Genomic DNA, 14,986 nt, shown 5'->3' with positions numbered 1-14,986 from the left:
TCAAATGCTGAAGTCCCTTATAAAATGGCATAGCATTTAACCTTAGTATATCCTCCTGTATACCTTAAATCATCTCTAGATTAGTTATAATACTTAATAAAATGTAAATGCTATGTAAATAGCATTTAAACCTTTGTGTAGGTTTACGTTGTGCTTACCATAGTTAATGTGACAATAAAAATGATGAAAATGTGTGACAAAATAAATAAATTTATTCGATTTTCTTACATTACCCTGAATCCCTTATCCCAGATTCACTTTGCCCCAAACTTGTGATGATAATTGCTACTATGCCTACAGCCCTGACTCTACTTTCTCTGAGAGAGAGAAGAAAATAAATACACTGTTTTCTTTCTTTTTTTACATACAAGAATTCACATACAGAAAAATCTAGATTCTTTAAAAGCAGCTTTAATTTCTAATAAAGCACAACAGACGTAGCGGGGCATTTCAGGGTCACAGGCAATTTGCTGCAATCAGATTTTCCAAAAAGTGTAATAGACAGTAAAAACAAAGTAAAATGGATACTTGGGACACCAGAGAGAGGCTGACATATGATTTTCAAGTTTGCTTGGTTTTGTTTTTATAAGGAGAGAATGATAAAAGAGAGGGATTAGCAATTGGGAAAGGTAACATAAAATGGATCCCTCAAAAGGAGTTCTCCGAAGCCCTAGCTTCTCTGGGTATCCCACAACCGCAGGGACCTATCAGGCAGGTCTTTTTCTTTTTTTCACCCACTTGGAAGTGGGGGTGAGGGGGCTGCAGAAAGAGGAATGGAAGCTTCATGTGGAGGGAAGGCTGTTCTGCAGATGACTTGAAGCCTTGGTTTTCTCCCACTACTGCGTCTACACTGCTCTGGAGTCATCCCCACATTCTGCCTGCTTTCCCATCCTCTGTCCACAGAGACACTGGTTCCTACTTATATCCATCTCAGAGACATTGACCTTCAAAATCCATTAGAAATAAAGCAAGTTCTTGCCTAACATAATCAGGGCATCCACCTCGAGGTCCAAAGACAAATCCTCTGAATAAAATGAGAGGCGTGGGCCATGATCTCACAGATTTGATACCTGTGAGCACCCCAATGCAAGCTCTTCACCCCTACACTTAGACTTTGAGAGGCTGTTGGGTGTGTGCAGGGGGATGGAACTGAAGAAGTGAGGTACTTTCATTATTCACCCATTAAAATGCTGGAGGGATTTCCAATGAAACTTAGTCTTAAGATGCCTACCTACATACACATACGCACTCATGTGAGTATGTTTTTTGTGTGTGTACAAGGACATATAGTCCACGACAATCAGGAACAGGCAGTGGACAATGGCTATTTCTTAGACATTTTAAGAGAAAGCACCACGAGACAAATTAGACACTTTTTAAAACGCACTTTGGGTAAATTTGCGGTGATTCTGGAGTTTAGCACAGCTTCTGAAAAACGCTGCCTGCTCTGAGCCCTGTGGGCAGGAACAGTTTTCCCACCTAACAATCTGAGTCTTTTTGTTTTGCTTGTTTCTTGATTTTTGCCCCACAGTACCGCACCCCTTTCTTACCTAACCTCTTTCCACCTGGGCTGGTCTCGCCTGGGCTCTGCCCCCTCGCCTCCCTCCCTTCTCTCTCCCTGACTCAAACCCTAGGGAACTGGTGTCAGTGTTTGGAATCCCTAGATTGCTCTAGCAGTGAAACTAGACAGATTAGGAGCTAGGGCACATTTGGCTGAAAGGCAGCTCTTTGCTTTCTTCTTATGCAGCTTCCCCTTCCTCTTTTCCCAAATAGATATGTAAACACATGTATTTTCCTGTTTAAATTTAGCGAATTGGTCCTCTGCCTGTGCCTTGATTTAGCTGTTGGGTTGAGTCTTGCTCCTCCCTTCCCCACTCGGATAGGAGCCACTGGGATCTGGAGCTCCAGCTTCCAAATTGAAGCTGGCCTCAGGCCAGGTGACCTTTTCTTTGTAAGTTTCTTTCCTAAGTGGGGGGGGGGGGCTGGGATCTGTTTGGTGTTGGGGGGGTGTGAGGAAAGGAGGGGTCTGGAAGTGAGTAAAGGGCTGTTGTTAAACAGTTTCTTACCGTAAGAGGGAGTTCAGACCTAGATCTTTCCAGTTAATCACACAACAAACTTAGCTCATCGCAATAAAAAGCAGCTCAGAGCCGACTGGCTCTTTCAGGCACTGACTCCGAACAGGATTCTTTCATCCAGGCATCTCCTCCAGTGGGATCCGCCAGCACGTCCAGCAGCACCATGTGGGTGACCAAACTTGTGCCAGTCCTGCTGCTGCAGCACGTCCTCCTCCACCTCCTGCTGCTGCCCATCGCCATCCCCTATGCAGGTTCGTTTTCCTTCTTCATCATTATTATTTTAACTCTCTCTTGCTAAACTTCCCTTTTCCTCCTAACACTCTCTTTACCCTCTTCCCAGCATCCTTTCTTAACTCAGTGTGTGGTGTGGGTTTTTAAAACCTCTCATTATGCTTTCTTTTGACATTCTTTTTCTGTTTTAAGAGCACTTAAAATGATAATTAACACCCCCTAAGTCCCCCCCCCTCCCAATCCCCAGCCCCACTTAGCCTAATAGTTGTGGATTGGGACAGGGATGAAGTGTTAACTGGCTGGGACTTTGCTAGTCTGGACAAGTTTAAAGCTGGAGAGAGGGTCTGGTCTGAAGTGGGGAGAGTGATGGTCAGTCCAGCAGGGACTTATCTTTTTCCTGAGGATAAATTTCCATGACTGTCCACTGCCCTGCATCACCCAGTAAGTATCCCAGAGCCAGATTATGACTTTATACAGGTTTGCACTTGGAGGAGGCAGATTAAACTCTGAGTAGATAGAGGCATGCTATAAAAATGAAAGGGAAAGCCTCTCTTGCAGGATCTCATTCTTCCAGGGTATGGATGCCTGCCCTTTTGAACGTGCAGTGCAAGGGAGGCAGAAATTGTGTGATTTTCATGAAAGCTGCGGGATTGCCCCTTTCAGTCTCCCACTTTCTCCCTTGGATTTGCAGCTTGGGGAGGAGTTGCTTGGGAGTTCATATTGCCTGGAAGTTTAGAGATCTCATTTGCTGTTTTGGGAAGTGTCTGTTGTTATCAGGACAAGAGGAAACATCTGTATTTGGTTGTCTTATCACTGTAGTGGCTGGGGTGCCAATGGGAGACGACAGTGAACACCAAGGGTGGGCGCAGGGGAATAAAAGAATGGAACAAATGTCCAGATGATAGACATGGCCTTTTTACAATATAAAACAGAGAACTAACTGGCTGTATTCTTTTGATATAAGTTAAATATAAAATTTATCAGACCTCTGATCTAGTTTCTAATGGAATATAAGTGTTGAAAATGTCAAGACTGCTAAATGACAAGGACAATCATTCAATACACCTGGCTTTCTTCTGTAAGGATACTTCAAAAAGTTCGTGGAAAATTTGAATTAAAAGATAATGCAAATCCTTTCATGAACTTTCTGAAGACTCTTCATATTTTGTTAAGTGGCTCTTTTGAAATGACAGTGTTTGGAAAGGGTCAGTTTGAAAGCATTTAGGTAAGATTTCAGAAGAGGTGAAAAAGAAGTTGGGTCAAATCAAGCAGGTTATCAGACTTGAGATATGTCATGTTATTATAGATTCTTATAAGACATTGCTGGTTTAGGGAATTTTGAGCATACATTGAAATCATGGCTAATATTCTGAGGTCTTTCATTATCAAAGATTAAAATGTTGCTGTTCTGAAGTAGAATATGGTTACCTGAAATCATCTGTGCTAATGCAAGGGGAACACAGTGTGGAAAACCCAAACAGTAGATCAACCATAGACAATGTCTATTTGTTTTTGGCATGCATTACGAAGTTTTGGCAGGAGATGTACATTCATAATTATATTTCACTTTGGCTAATGTTTAAATGACTGTGTTTCCTGAGTATAGGGAGAATACAGCCCAAGAGTGTGCTGGCAGGCAAGGAGAAGCCAACTGGGAATTACAGATATGCTGTGAATAATTCCTGACGTGGATAATGCTGAAATTGTCATCAAAAGAGGGCCTGCCTTTGTTTGGGTGGCTGGTATATTTTGTTAGTTTTTCTTTTTTTTAATAACCTCCAAAATGGAAAACATGGGAAGCCCTCTTAGAACATACAGAGAAAGTTTGTTCTTTTCTTTATGTCTTCTAATATTGAAAATTTAGAGGGTTTTTGTTGTTGTTGTTGTTACTTGCTTTGGTTATACTTTTTGATTTATTCTATGAATCGATATTTGTACATATTTTATAACAACACACTGTTAGAAAAGTGGACACTACAATAAGTTGACAACCAGTTATGAAGAGAATGTATTATGGAAATAATTTATTAAAATGTATCTTAAGTAATGTTCAATATAGTGGACTCAATCCATCCTTGCAGGAGTTAGTCTACTTAGAATTACTTCCTATTCACTCCCACTGACTTTGGAAACAAATACCCAATCATCTGTAACAAAGGAAGCATTAAATGAGCACCTAATGTCTAAGAGACTGTAGGGGATATAAAGCTGAACAAATGAGAATGGAACCTATATATTTGTTGAGCAACTACTATGGAACAAGTTCTAAAATAAAGCTCATTTGGGCCGAGCCCGTGGCGCGCTTGGGAGAGTGTGGCGCTGGGAGCGCAGCAACGCTCCCACCGCAGGTTCGGATCCTATATAGGAATGGCCGGTGCACTCACTGGCTGAGTGCTGGTCACGAAAAAGACAAAAAAAAAATAAATAAATAAAAATAAAATAAAATAAAATAAAATAAAGCTCATTTAATTTGAAAAAGATTGGCATTTTTGGATTCATTTTACATGAGATGAGGAAACAGGTTTAAAGAGCTCAGTTATCTTATTTATTTATTTTTTGTTAGTTAAGAGATAGGCTGAGGTTTTTTTCCCTGAATCTAGTGAATAAAATGAGCAGTGTTTTTTTTTTTTTTTTTTTAAATTTTATTTATACTGAATCCAGGAGCAGCAAAATTACTGAAACTTACTTTTAAAAGATCATCGGGCTACATAATTAAAAAAACGTCTGTGTTAGAAATAGTTATACTATGGTTGAGAATTCATTTTTAGCTTAGAAGATCAAACCAGGATTTGGGGTGTAGGGTACCCAAGTCAGGTATGAAAAGATGGGTAGTAGCATGGTTTATACTTAAGTCACGGGAACACAAATGGCCAAGGGCATAGAAATGAGAAAGTATAAGGATGCCCCAGAAAGGACTTCCACATAGCAGCTGAAGTAACCATTTGGGGCAGGAGTACCAGGTTCAGGACTGTGATTGGAAAAGTAAGATGGGGTAGAACGGATAGGCTTGAACATCATGCTAAACCATGCGGTCTCTCTAATGAATATGGTGAGCAGCGGCTGAAAGTTTGTGAGTTGACTAGGTACTTGATTGAAGTTGTACTTCGGTGTGTTTGCTTCAGTTGCTGTGTGCAGGGTGAGTTCCAGGCAGAAACAGATAGTGAAGGCAGAGACCGGGATGAGACTTCTATGACAATGAAACCCTGAACAAGGAAGTGGAAAGAAGGACAGGGAGGAAACTATTTAGGGAGGCCCCTAAAAGGCATTAAACATCACTTCATTTTGTAGATCTCCTTGAAAGAGATTATGCTTCTTCTCAAAGATCAACATTTGATTTAAATCTGACACGACCTCTTCTTGACATCTTTATTTGTGATACTGTTGCCTTCTCTAAGGAAGGGGGAATGGTTGTCAGTTTGTGAAATCCAAGTCCTAGATAATAACAATAAAAATTTGGACTTCTATTTGTGATTCTCGTCTTTGGGGAGTTTAAAATCTCTGGTTACAAGCATTTTCTTCCATTCATTATTTGTATACTTTCATCCTAACATCTTGCCACTTCAAGCTGTTAATCACTAATCACGTGGGAAGGTTTCTCAGAATATGTGGAGCCAGATTCCTGCTTCTTTCCACACACTGCAAATCCTTTCCTTGCACGATTTTCCTTTGAAGTCAATGGTTAGTCCACACAGAGAAGAAAATATATGAGGTACTGAGAGAAACGAGTGTGAGGCCCGGAGACGAGGGGGAGAAATGTGTCTTTCTTCAAGCACCTTGATACATTTGACCCTACTTTTTGTCTGTAGGTTTTCACTAGGATTCTAATGATTTCAATTCCAAAACAGGGACTTTAGGTTCTTCAGGAAATATAGCTTCTAGAATATTTTCCCATACTGGGAGAAGAGGAAAAAGGAGTCATAATTTAAAGTACAGGAAAACACAACAAATTTTCAGTGATCTCTCACCCTTTGATTTCATTTCAATATTTTGTTTATAAACTTCAACCAACAGTGACACAGAAAAAATAGTAAAATCTGATCCAAAGATATTTTTGAGTTTCTTTCCAAATTAAGCTTGGCTTTTAACTGTTTTCAGTAAAACAAGCATCAGTTGTTAATACATATGGAAGAGAAAGTTGAAACTATTTTCAGCAAAAGAATTTTATTTTCAGATGCTGTTTTTGAATGACTTCTGTTTTGAATACTTCTTTTACTGAATAAGGAATTAATTTTATAGATGCATGAATTACATGATGTACAACTAGCTCCAACTTCATGTTTTGAGTAATTAGTTACTGACCTAATATAAATGATTAGGGAAAGTTTCTATGTCAGGAGAAGTAAATAGTGAGAAGAGAATCCTGGTATCTGGTTCTGATTGGCCCTGATTAGCTTTGTAGCCCCAGACAAGCTTTTCACTTCTATTTATTATCTAGTAAAGGGAAATCACAGATTTATTTGCTCTTCAGAATACTTTTTGATCTTTGATAAAAGGTAGTGATGGAAGACTTATCAGTGAGAAAGGGCAGACTTTTTATGAGGCACAAACCACACATTAACACATTTCAATAGGATAGCTGAAGATCTGTAGAATTAAACACAACCAACAATTTCACATGGACTTCTTTGCTCCGGAGGAGTCTTCACTGCTTGCCCTCATATTGCATGATATTGAGAAAAGAAAGTGGAACATCAAACAGGGCTTCTATTTTATCTGATAATTATTAAAATACTTTATGGATTATGTTTATAATGAATTATGTTAGCCTTAGACTTAGACTTTTTGAATTTATTTTTATCCTCCTCTTTCACCCTTAAACATGTATACTAAATAAGTATACGTAAGGCCAATTTTTATTTTATGTTTTTTGTTAACAAAATTCATTTTAGAAATATATATAAGATTCTTCCATTTTGGTGGTTATTTGTTTTTTAATAGATTTTTCTGCACCCATTTACTACTATTTATTTCTAAGAAATAGTCAAATTTATACAAGTATAGGAAATCAGATGATTATTATGATTTGAAACATTTCATAGCATCTAAGAAACAGTATAATAAGGTCAAAGAAAAGATAAACTCTTAATGGAGAAACTTATCTCCCATTAACATGGTTCTGAGAAACCAAAATTTGAATAGAATCATGTCTTCTTTGCTTGGGAGAATAACATTTTATTCTCTTATGCCAGAAATTAAAAGATAATTTATTGATATCCAAGTATTTACTTAATGATCATGGTTTAAATAACCCCTTTTGGTTCAAACTGTAACTTTTCTTTTATAGATTGAGTAATGAAGATATTAACATTTCTGGTAATTAAACAAAGTCATTTGGCAAGTCAATAAGAATTCCAGAATTATCACCTGTCTGCCAACATTGTGCAAGGCATTTGGTTCACGCTTAATAAATAACATGTTGACAGATTATTTGGTTGATTTAATTTTTATGTGAAAATACCTCTTGAACTGTATCTATTCTACCATAGCCGTTCCATCTTGTAGGACAAAGAAGAGTTAAAAAATGAAAGCATCATTGTAGGAATTAGTACCAGTCTTTTTGAGATTGTGCTTTGGAGTTTTATAGAGAACCAAAAATTTAGAGAACCTCATGTTCTCTCATTTACGTTGGACTTCAGGTTAGGATAGACATTAATGAGCAGCATCTGCATGTTTGATGAACCAACTGGAGTCAGTGGTTTCTGGCAAATTTAGAATATGATGCCATTCTCAGTACCTCACTCTTCTAGCCATATTTTCAAATTTTCTGCACAAAAATTTTCACCCTCCCTTCTCAACACATTTCGCCACATATAACGACCAGGAATGCATTTCCTGCTCTACCATCCAAGTTTCTTCTCTATTGATAGCTCTATACAAAATCTTCAGAAGATGTTTACAAATCATATTTCCACATACATTCTTAGCAATTCTTAGATAAAGATGGCATGGTAAGTGATTACAAGTGGGGTTTTGAAGCCAGGCAGCTGGGTTTCCAATCTGAGATTTTCTAAGTGGCCAATTAATTTTTCCTTTTGTCTTGGTTTCTTCGACTGAAAAATTAATGCATTATTACTACCTTTGTTGTAAGAATGATCAAAAGAACTGACAGACAGAGGGGCTTGATCATAGCCATCCTTATTATATAATAGCTGCAATCTATTAGACATTTAGATCCACAATGTAAAGAAGGTGATCGTCATTTTTTGGCAAATTGAGAATAAAAAACAGGTTCTTGATACTCTATAGTTATTCATAAAATTAAATTTCTTAGTATGTTTTAGTTCTATTTTTCAGGCTTTTAGTAGGAAGCTGCATGCTATTTAGGAGGCTTGTGCTTTCATGAAGAAAAATGATACTGCCACATTAAAGGATGAAGTTTTACGTACACTTGATTTACAGCATTTGGCTTGATCTCAAGACAAACAGTTCAGTGATACCAAGAAATAGTGACCAAAAGCACACAAAACATTTATGTAGTTACTAATGAGAAGAGAAGGGCTAAAATATGAATAGCATGAATTACTTTAAAGAGCAAGTCAGGCCAATTTGTTCACTGTACAGTTTTTAGTAAGAAGTTTCTCTCCTGTCTGAATTGGCTTATCTAAATAATACCATACCTGACATAAAGACCAACTGTAGAAGGAAATGAAAAAATTAATTATAAAGTGTGACATGATATGTTTCTGGCACTGATACTTGCTTTCATGCTGTTTGGAGAATATCATGCTATTTATTTCTTTAGGCTGAACTCTGTCCTAATTTTTAAAAGCATCCTTCATTTGAAAGAATGTAGATGAGTGACTCTACATGACAAGTTCCTTGTTTTTCCCTGATCACGATATTCTTCTCTCACCTTTAACTATCTCAACTTCACTCCACCCCCAACCCCTGGAGGTCTAGTATATTGACAGAAAACTCTTTATCTTGTAGATGACCCTTAATGATATATTTTTTTCTTAATGATATGAGCCTTAAAAGCATTTCCCTCATGTTTGGTGTTTAATTTTTGTATTAATAGAGGGACAGAAGAAAAGAAGAAACACACTTCATGAATTCAAAAAGTCAGCAAAGACTACTCTAGTCAAAGTAGACCCATTACTGAAGATAAAAACCAAAAAGATGAATACCACAGACCAATGTGCCAATAGATGTATTAGGAATAAAGGACTTCCATTCACTTGCAAGTAAGTTACTTCATTTTTCTCTTAGGATCATTTTCCAAATATAGCGTGTACTCATTCTAACCATTTTTTTTTTTATTCAGTGTAATTTGTTTTCAAAATTATAAGTTTGACTCTAGTTTTAATTCAATATAAGAGAGGATTAGCTCTCAGTTGATGGAAATAGGCTTAAGTAAGGGAGAGCACCCAAACTGCTACCTTCTAAAATCCACAGTGGCTTTGCTTATGGAATTTATGTTTCCTCATCTTATGAACAATTGAATTTGAGGAAGTAAAACTAAATTAGATGGAATTTTATCGAACATTTTAAAACATTTTATTCAGAGTAAACTTTTTTTTTTTTCAAGAGGAGTAGAGAAATTTGTAGAATAGAAATTGGGAACAGCGAAAATGTACAGCAACTTATATCATTGTCTTTAGGAATTTAAATAAAAGATGTTGAGAGAATTATATAAAAACTAGAGGGGTTGGTGTCAGCAGCAGAGGCTGTTTAAAAGACATCAGTGGGTAGCAATGATGAAGTTTCAGGTATAAAGAAATGGGGTCATTCAAAGAGACATGAGGGGACTCAAATGGAGAGTTTATCATTTGACAGTCCAATGTGACCTCACAGGGAAGAATTCCTTACTACTCTGCCAACAATCCCACAGGATAAAACTTATACGTTTCAGCCAGGAAAGTGACAATTTCATCTGAATAGTTTCCCAAACTGGTAGAAGAAGATGAATTTTCTAGTTCTTCTTCATAAACATTCTCTCCTCTCACTTATTTCCTATATTCTTAATCCCTATTTTATTCCCCATGCCCTTTTTCCCTCTACATAATTATGCATAAAATTCAGTAAAGTTTGAATTCTACTCTGTTACATTTGGATAGTGACACAGAATGTGAATACAGGGTTTAGTAATGTCATGGTGAGAGCTCCTAATTTCATCTTGCCTTTCTTTCTCAGAGAAATGAGTGTGATGGGTTATGATGGTAACGCACATGGCCAGAGAAAGTCTTCATCAGATTTAGAGGAAAGAGAGACTCTCTCCTTTCTATTTTTGTAGCCAAACCACCACTTTCAGGGAGAAACTTCCTGGCAAGGGGAATGAGAATTGATTTTGCAAGTATATTCCTATGATAATTCTTTCATTCCCTGACTTGCCAATAAAAACCTTGAGACCTTGAGATTTAAAAAAATAAGTTAGAGAAAACTACTCTCAAAATTTATGGAGATGTTGTTCTGGCAATTGTGAATGTTGGAGTTGGAATTTCTTTTCTCAGCATTGGAGCAAAGGGAATGGGAGACCCATATCTCGTGTGTGTGTGTGTGTGTGTGTGTGTGTGTGTGTGTGTGTGTGTGTGTGTGTGTGTGTGTGTGTGTGTGTGTGTGTGTATTTGGGATCATTAGATACCTTAGTTATACAGAATTGAATGGACCTACTATCATATCCTGGAAATAGGTTCTTAATGAATCAAAGGATCCTGTTTGCAAACTTGTATGAACTGGAATCATTGAAAAACAATGAAAATTATACTAAACTACTTGGAAAATACCAAAAATGTTGTGGGAATACATCTGTAAATTCAGTGGGTATGGAGTGAAACACTCGAATAGTGTCTCCTCTTGAGAAGGTACCAACAATATTGATTTTACAGGAAGTTAAGTTCCTCTTTGCTGGTTAGGAAAGATGACCAGAATGCCTGATTCTAAGCTCTTCAGTAAATTGCTAATTTGTGAATTCACTTACATGAAGAGAATAGGAGGCTTTCTCTTCCAGCCATGGCTGAGTAACTGAGACGAATTGCCTTCCTGCCATGAACAACTAGAAAAAAGACAAAATAAATTGTGGAAGAGAAGATGATAATTAAAATAATGCTAAGACAAAGATTCTTAAAGTGAAATCTAAAGAAAATGCAACTTATGAAATTTGATAGTTTCCACCCACTCCCTGTGGAGGTGTAAAATAATATAAAGAAACACTTTTCTGAGAGAATACGTCATTGTAACAGAATGAGTGAAAAGAGTGAAGGACACCAGCAAACTGGAAACCACTTTGCAGGTGGAATCACTGCCTTTTTTTTTCTAATTATCACTTTTTTGGTAATTATCATTTTGTTTTAGTTTTTTTAGTGAACAACAACAACAACAAAAAACCATTATAACACTAAACTATAGGAATAGTAATTGTAGGGGTGAGAATTTTAATAATTTCCTTCAAGATGTTATATCAAAAGCACATTCTCTAATATTAAGTTTTTTTAATTAAAAATGCTTTCACAAGCAAATCTATTTAGAAAATATTGACTTAAATAAACAAACAGTTATACTCATGGCAAGATTTTCATGTCTTTAATAAGCTTCAATGTTTTATAACTTGCCAAAAAGGGATATTATATGAAAAAATTTCAAACATTTGATTTTAGATCCCTCTTCCTAGGAGAATCTCCTGGAGTAGTGATTTATCTAATGCACCTTATGAAATGTCATTTTAGAATGAATGTACTTTATACAAGTACCAACTTTGGAAATTAATTATGATATCTCAAATATAATAATTTGTATACCACTGCAAACAATCTTTCAAGTTGCTGTGCCTTTACAAAAATATAAACCCTTCAGAAATAATCCAAGTAGTTGTATTACATATTGGTTTTGCTTGATGAAGCCCTTATTTTTCTACGAGTCATTTGTAAAAACATAAGAACATTCCGAATAGTATTTAATCTAATATTTAAATCTACACCTACAAAAACTTAATTTTGTACTTTATTTTGGCATCAAAATGGTCGGTTTAAATATCATATTTTTATTATGTATATGTAATTATGCATTTGTTTTTATATTGTCCTCCTTGGAAAATCATGTGCCCATTCTATAAAATCTTTATAAATAGTAGTATTCCTTCTTTTCATTCAGATATTTTTTTCAGGGCCTTTGTTTTTGATAAAGCAAGAAAACGATGCCTCTGGTTCCCTTTCAATAGCATGTCAAGTGGAGTGAAAAAAGAGTTTGGCCATGAATTTGACCTCTATGAAAACAAAGGTAACTGACTTCTCCCTAAATATTATATAATGAAGTAAAGTATAATAAAATATACGTTTATAATTTCCTGCCACAATGCTCTTTTGCACTGATTTTTTTTTTATTATACACTGAATCTGTTATGCAGTCAGTCCAGACATTAAGACAGATGAAACTAGTATCTCGACTATTTGTGGTACGGCACTTTAAAGAGAGCACGTCCCAAACTTTCGTAATCTACATTACCCCCTCACTGATTTTTTTTTTAGAAGCATCTCCTAGAATTGACATTCTCCATGTTCATTTTAGAAAGTGCCACTTAAATTATTAGTTTCAGGTACTTTATATTCCAGAAAATTTTGAGCTTACTATATAGTATTTTATATTTTCAAAACTTTGGATAACTAATCTGATTTAAAGTGATGATTGATGATGATAACAAAGTGTGGATATTTTGAAAAAATGAGTTGGATTTATACTTAATCATACACATTAAAAAATCTTTAAAAGAGAAATAGAGACCAAAGTATTTGTTAATTTATGTATTCTGGTGGTCCGATATTGTCTTCATAAGGTATCTGTTTTTTTCAAAAGCAGAATTATATACAGGAAATAACTGAAGAATGTTAAATAAATAGGAATTTTACAAATTAAATCTCTCATCACACAAAATAATAATTATGAATTTTACTTATAAAAATAACATTAATGTTTTGTTTGGGGGTTTTTTTGGGTGGCTGGCCAGTACAGGGATATGAACCTTTGACCCTGGTGTTACCAGCACCATGATCTCCCAAGTGAGTTAATTGGCTAGCCCCTATATTAATGCTATTTGAAAAATCATACTGTGTCCTATTAAATTTGGATATTTGGTACTGTATTCAGATGTTTTCATGTTAATAGGGTAAATGTTTAAATGAAATTAAAAATAAATTCATGGTAGAAAATAAGATTATCTCTATACACCCCAACAATTCTACAAATCCTAAATGTAATTCATGATTTAGCATAAGACCATTTTTACTTCTTATTTTAAACCTACTGTAGTTATTTTATACATGCATACACATGCACAAAAATCCACACAATTTTACTCAGGTAAAGAAAGACAAATTAGTTAATTTTATTATCTAAGAATAACTTTCTGAATTCAATATAGGTTTTAAAAAACATTTAATTTTTGTTTTTAATATTTTCTTAAAATGGGCTATGTATTTAAGCAAATCACAATTGCCTTACCAGTTGAATATACAGTCTAGTCTATGTTAAGCATATAGACTAATCTCTGTAGTTATCTATATCTATCTCTATATATATACTCACAAAATTAAAACGTCTCAGTCTCTTTGTTTTAGATTATTCTGAAATGTGTTATTTTGAAAATACTAGTAGAAGCTTTAGGCAAGAAATTTCAATGTTATTTGAAATAGTTTAGAAGCGCTAATTACTTACAGGCTTGAATGGAATTCTATTTTTTTTTCTCTTCAATAAATACAGCATGTTTCACATAGTTACAACATTTTTCTCTGCTTTCTTTGATAGACTACATTAGAAACTGCATCATTGGTAAAGGAGGCAGCTACAAGGGAACGGTATCTATCACCAAGAGTGGCATTAAATGCCAACCCTGGAATTCCATGATACCCCATGAGCACAGGTAAGAACAGTATGAAATAAAGTGGGAGGAGCCTGTTATTTATTTATGTGTTAACAGTTAGTTGCACATTAGTCCTTCAGAATAATTGTACAGTTCTATGATAATGCAGCCAACTTTGCTGAATTGTGTTAGGCCAAGGCTTATGTGAATTCATTACTGATACTTAGCAAATGATTAATAAATTGATCATTAAAATGTGGCCTAACATTACCTTACCTCAATGACTCAATTTGTAGATCTCGATGTTTATGAAGAAATAATGAATACCTCATTTAGAAAAAAATATTTTTCTTCCTCTTATTGCCTTCAAGAAAGTACAGCACTATGCGGCTGGAGAGATTGACTGAAAAATCAGAGGTGGATCAGATTCTCACTTTACAGAGGGCTGAGTGTTCTTTAACCTTGGTGGATCTCAACCTTGGCTGCACATTAAAATCACCTGCTGGGAGCCCTTGACAAATCCCACCACCCAGGTGGCAACACAGATCAATTAAATCAGAATCTCTGGGGAGAATAAGGCACCAGTGTTTTTGTAAGCTCCCCAGATGACTCCAAAGGGCAGCCAAATTTGAGAACCACTGCTAAAAGCTCATGCTGCAAATTGACCAGCTTTCCCATTTCATTTATTGCCTAAAGACTAGAGGAAACTTCTCAGTTTTGGAAATCAAATATCTGCACTGAAGAGGAAAATTGTGTTCATTATAACAGATGGGTACTATTTAAAGACAAGTAAACACAATATCCATAGGCCCATTAGATTGAGAGTTTTAATCATCATGGAGGAAAAACATAGATATCTAATACAACTGGAGAACTAAATATAACCACTGTT

General features: G+C 35.8%; 1 protein-coding gene across 2 annotated transcripts in view; it reads left to right on the top strand.

The window, feature by feature from the left end:
* Positions 1–2,223: 2,223 nt before the first annotated feature.
* HGF (hepatocyte growth factor) overlaps positions 2,224–14,986 on the top strand; it is a 72,131-nt gene continuing 59,368 nt past the window's right edge. Inside the window, exons 1-4 of one of the 2 annotated variants that reach the window (XM_063099990.1) lie at positions 2,224–2,326; positions 9,325–9,490; positions 12,406–12,518; positions 14,040–14,154. In XM_063099990.1, coding sequence (XP_062956060.1) covers positions 2,239–2,326; positions 9,325–9,490; positions 12,406–12,518; positions 14,040–14,154 — 482 coding nt within the window. In that variant the 5' untranslated portion in view covers positions 2,224–2,238. The remainder of the gene's footprint in view (positions 2,327–9,324; positions 9,491–12,405; positions 12,519–14,039; positions 14,155–14,986) is intronic. The other variant, XM_063099989.1, reaches the window with a different exon arrangement.

The sequence above is a fragment of the Cynocephalus volans genome, chromosome 6, assembly GCF_027409185.1.
Source record: "Cynocephalus volans isolate mCynVol1 chromosome 6, mCynVol1.pri, whole genome shotgun sequence".
Taxonomy (NCBI): domain Eukaryota; kingdom Metazoa; phylum Chordata; class Mammalia; order Dermoptera; family Cynocephalidae; genus Cynocephalus; species Cynocephalus volans.
This window is presented reverse-complemented; position numbering and strand designations above follow the sequence as displayed.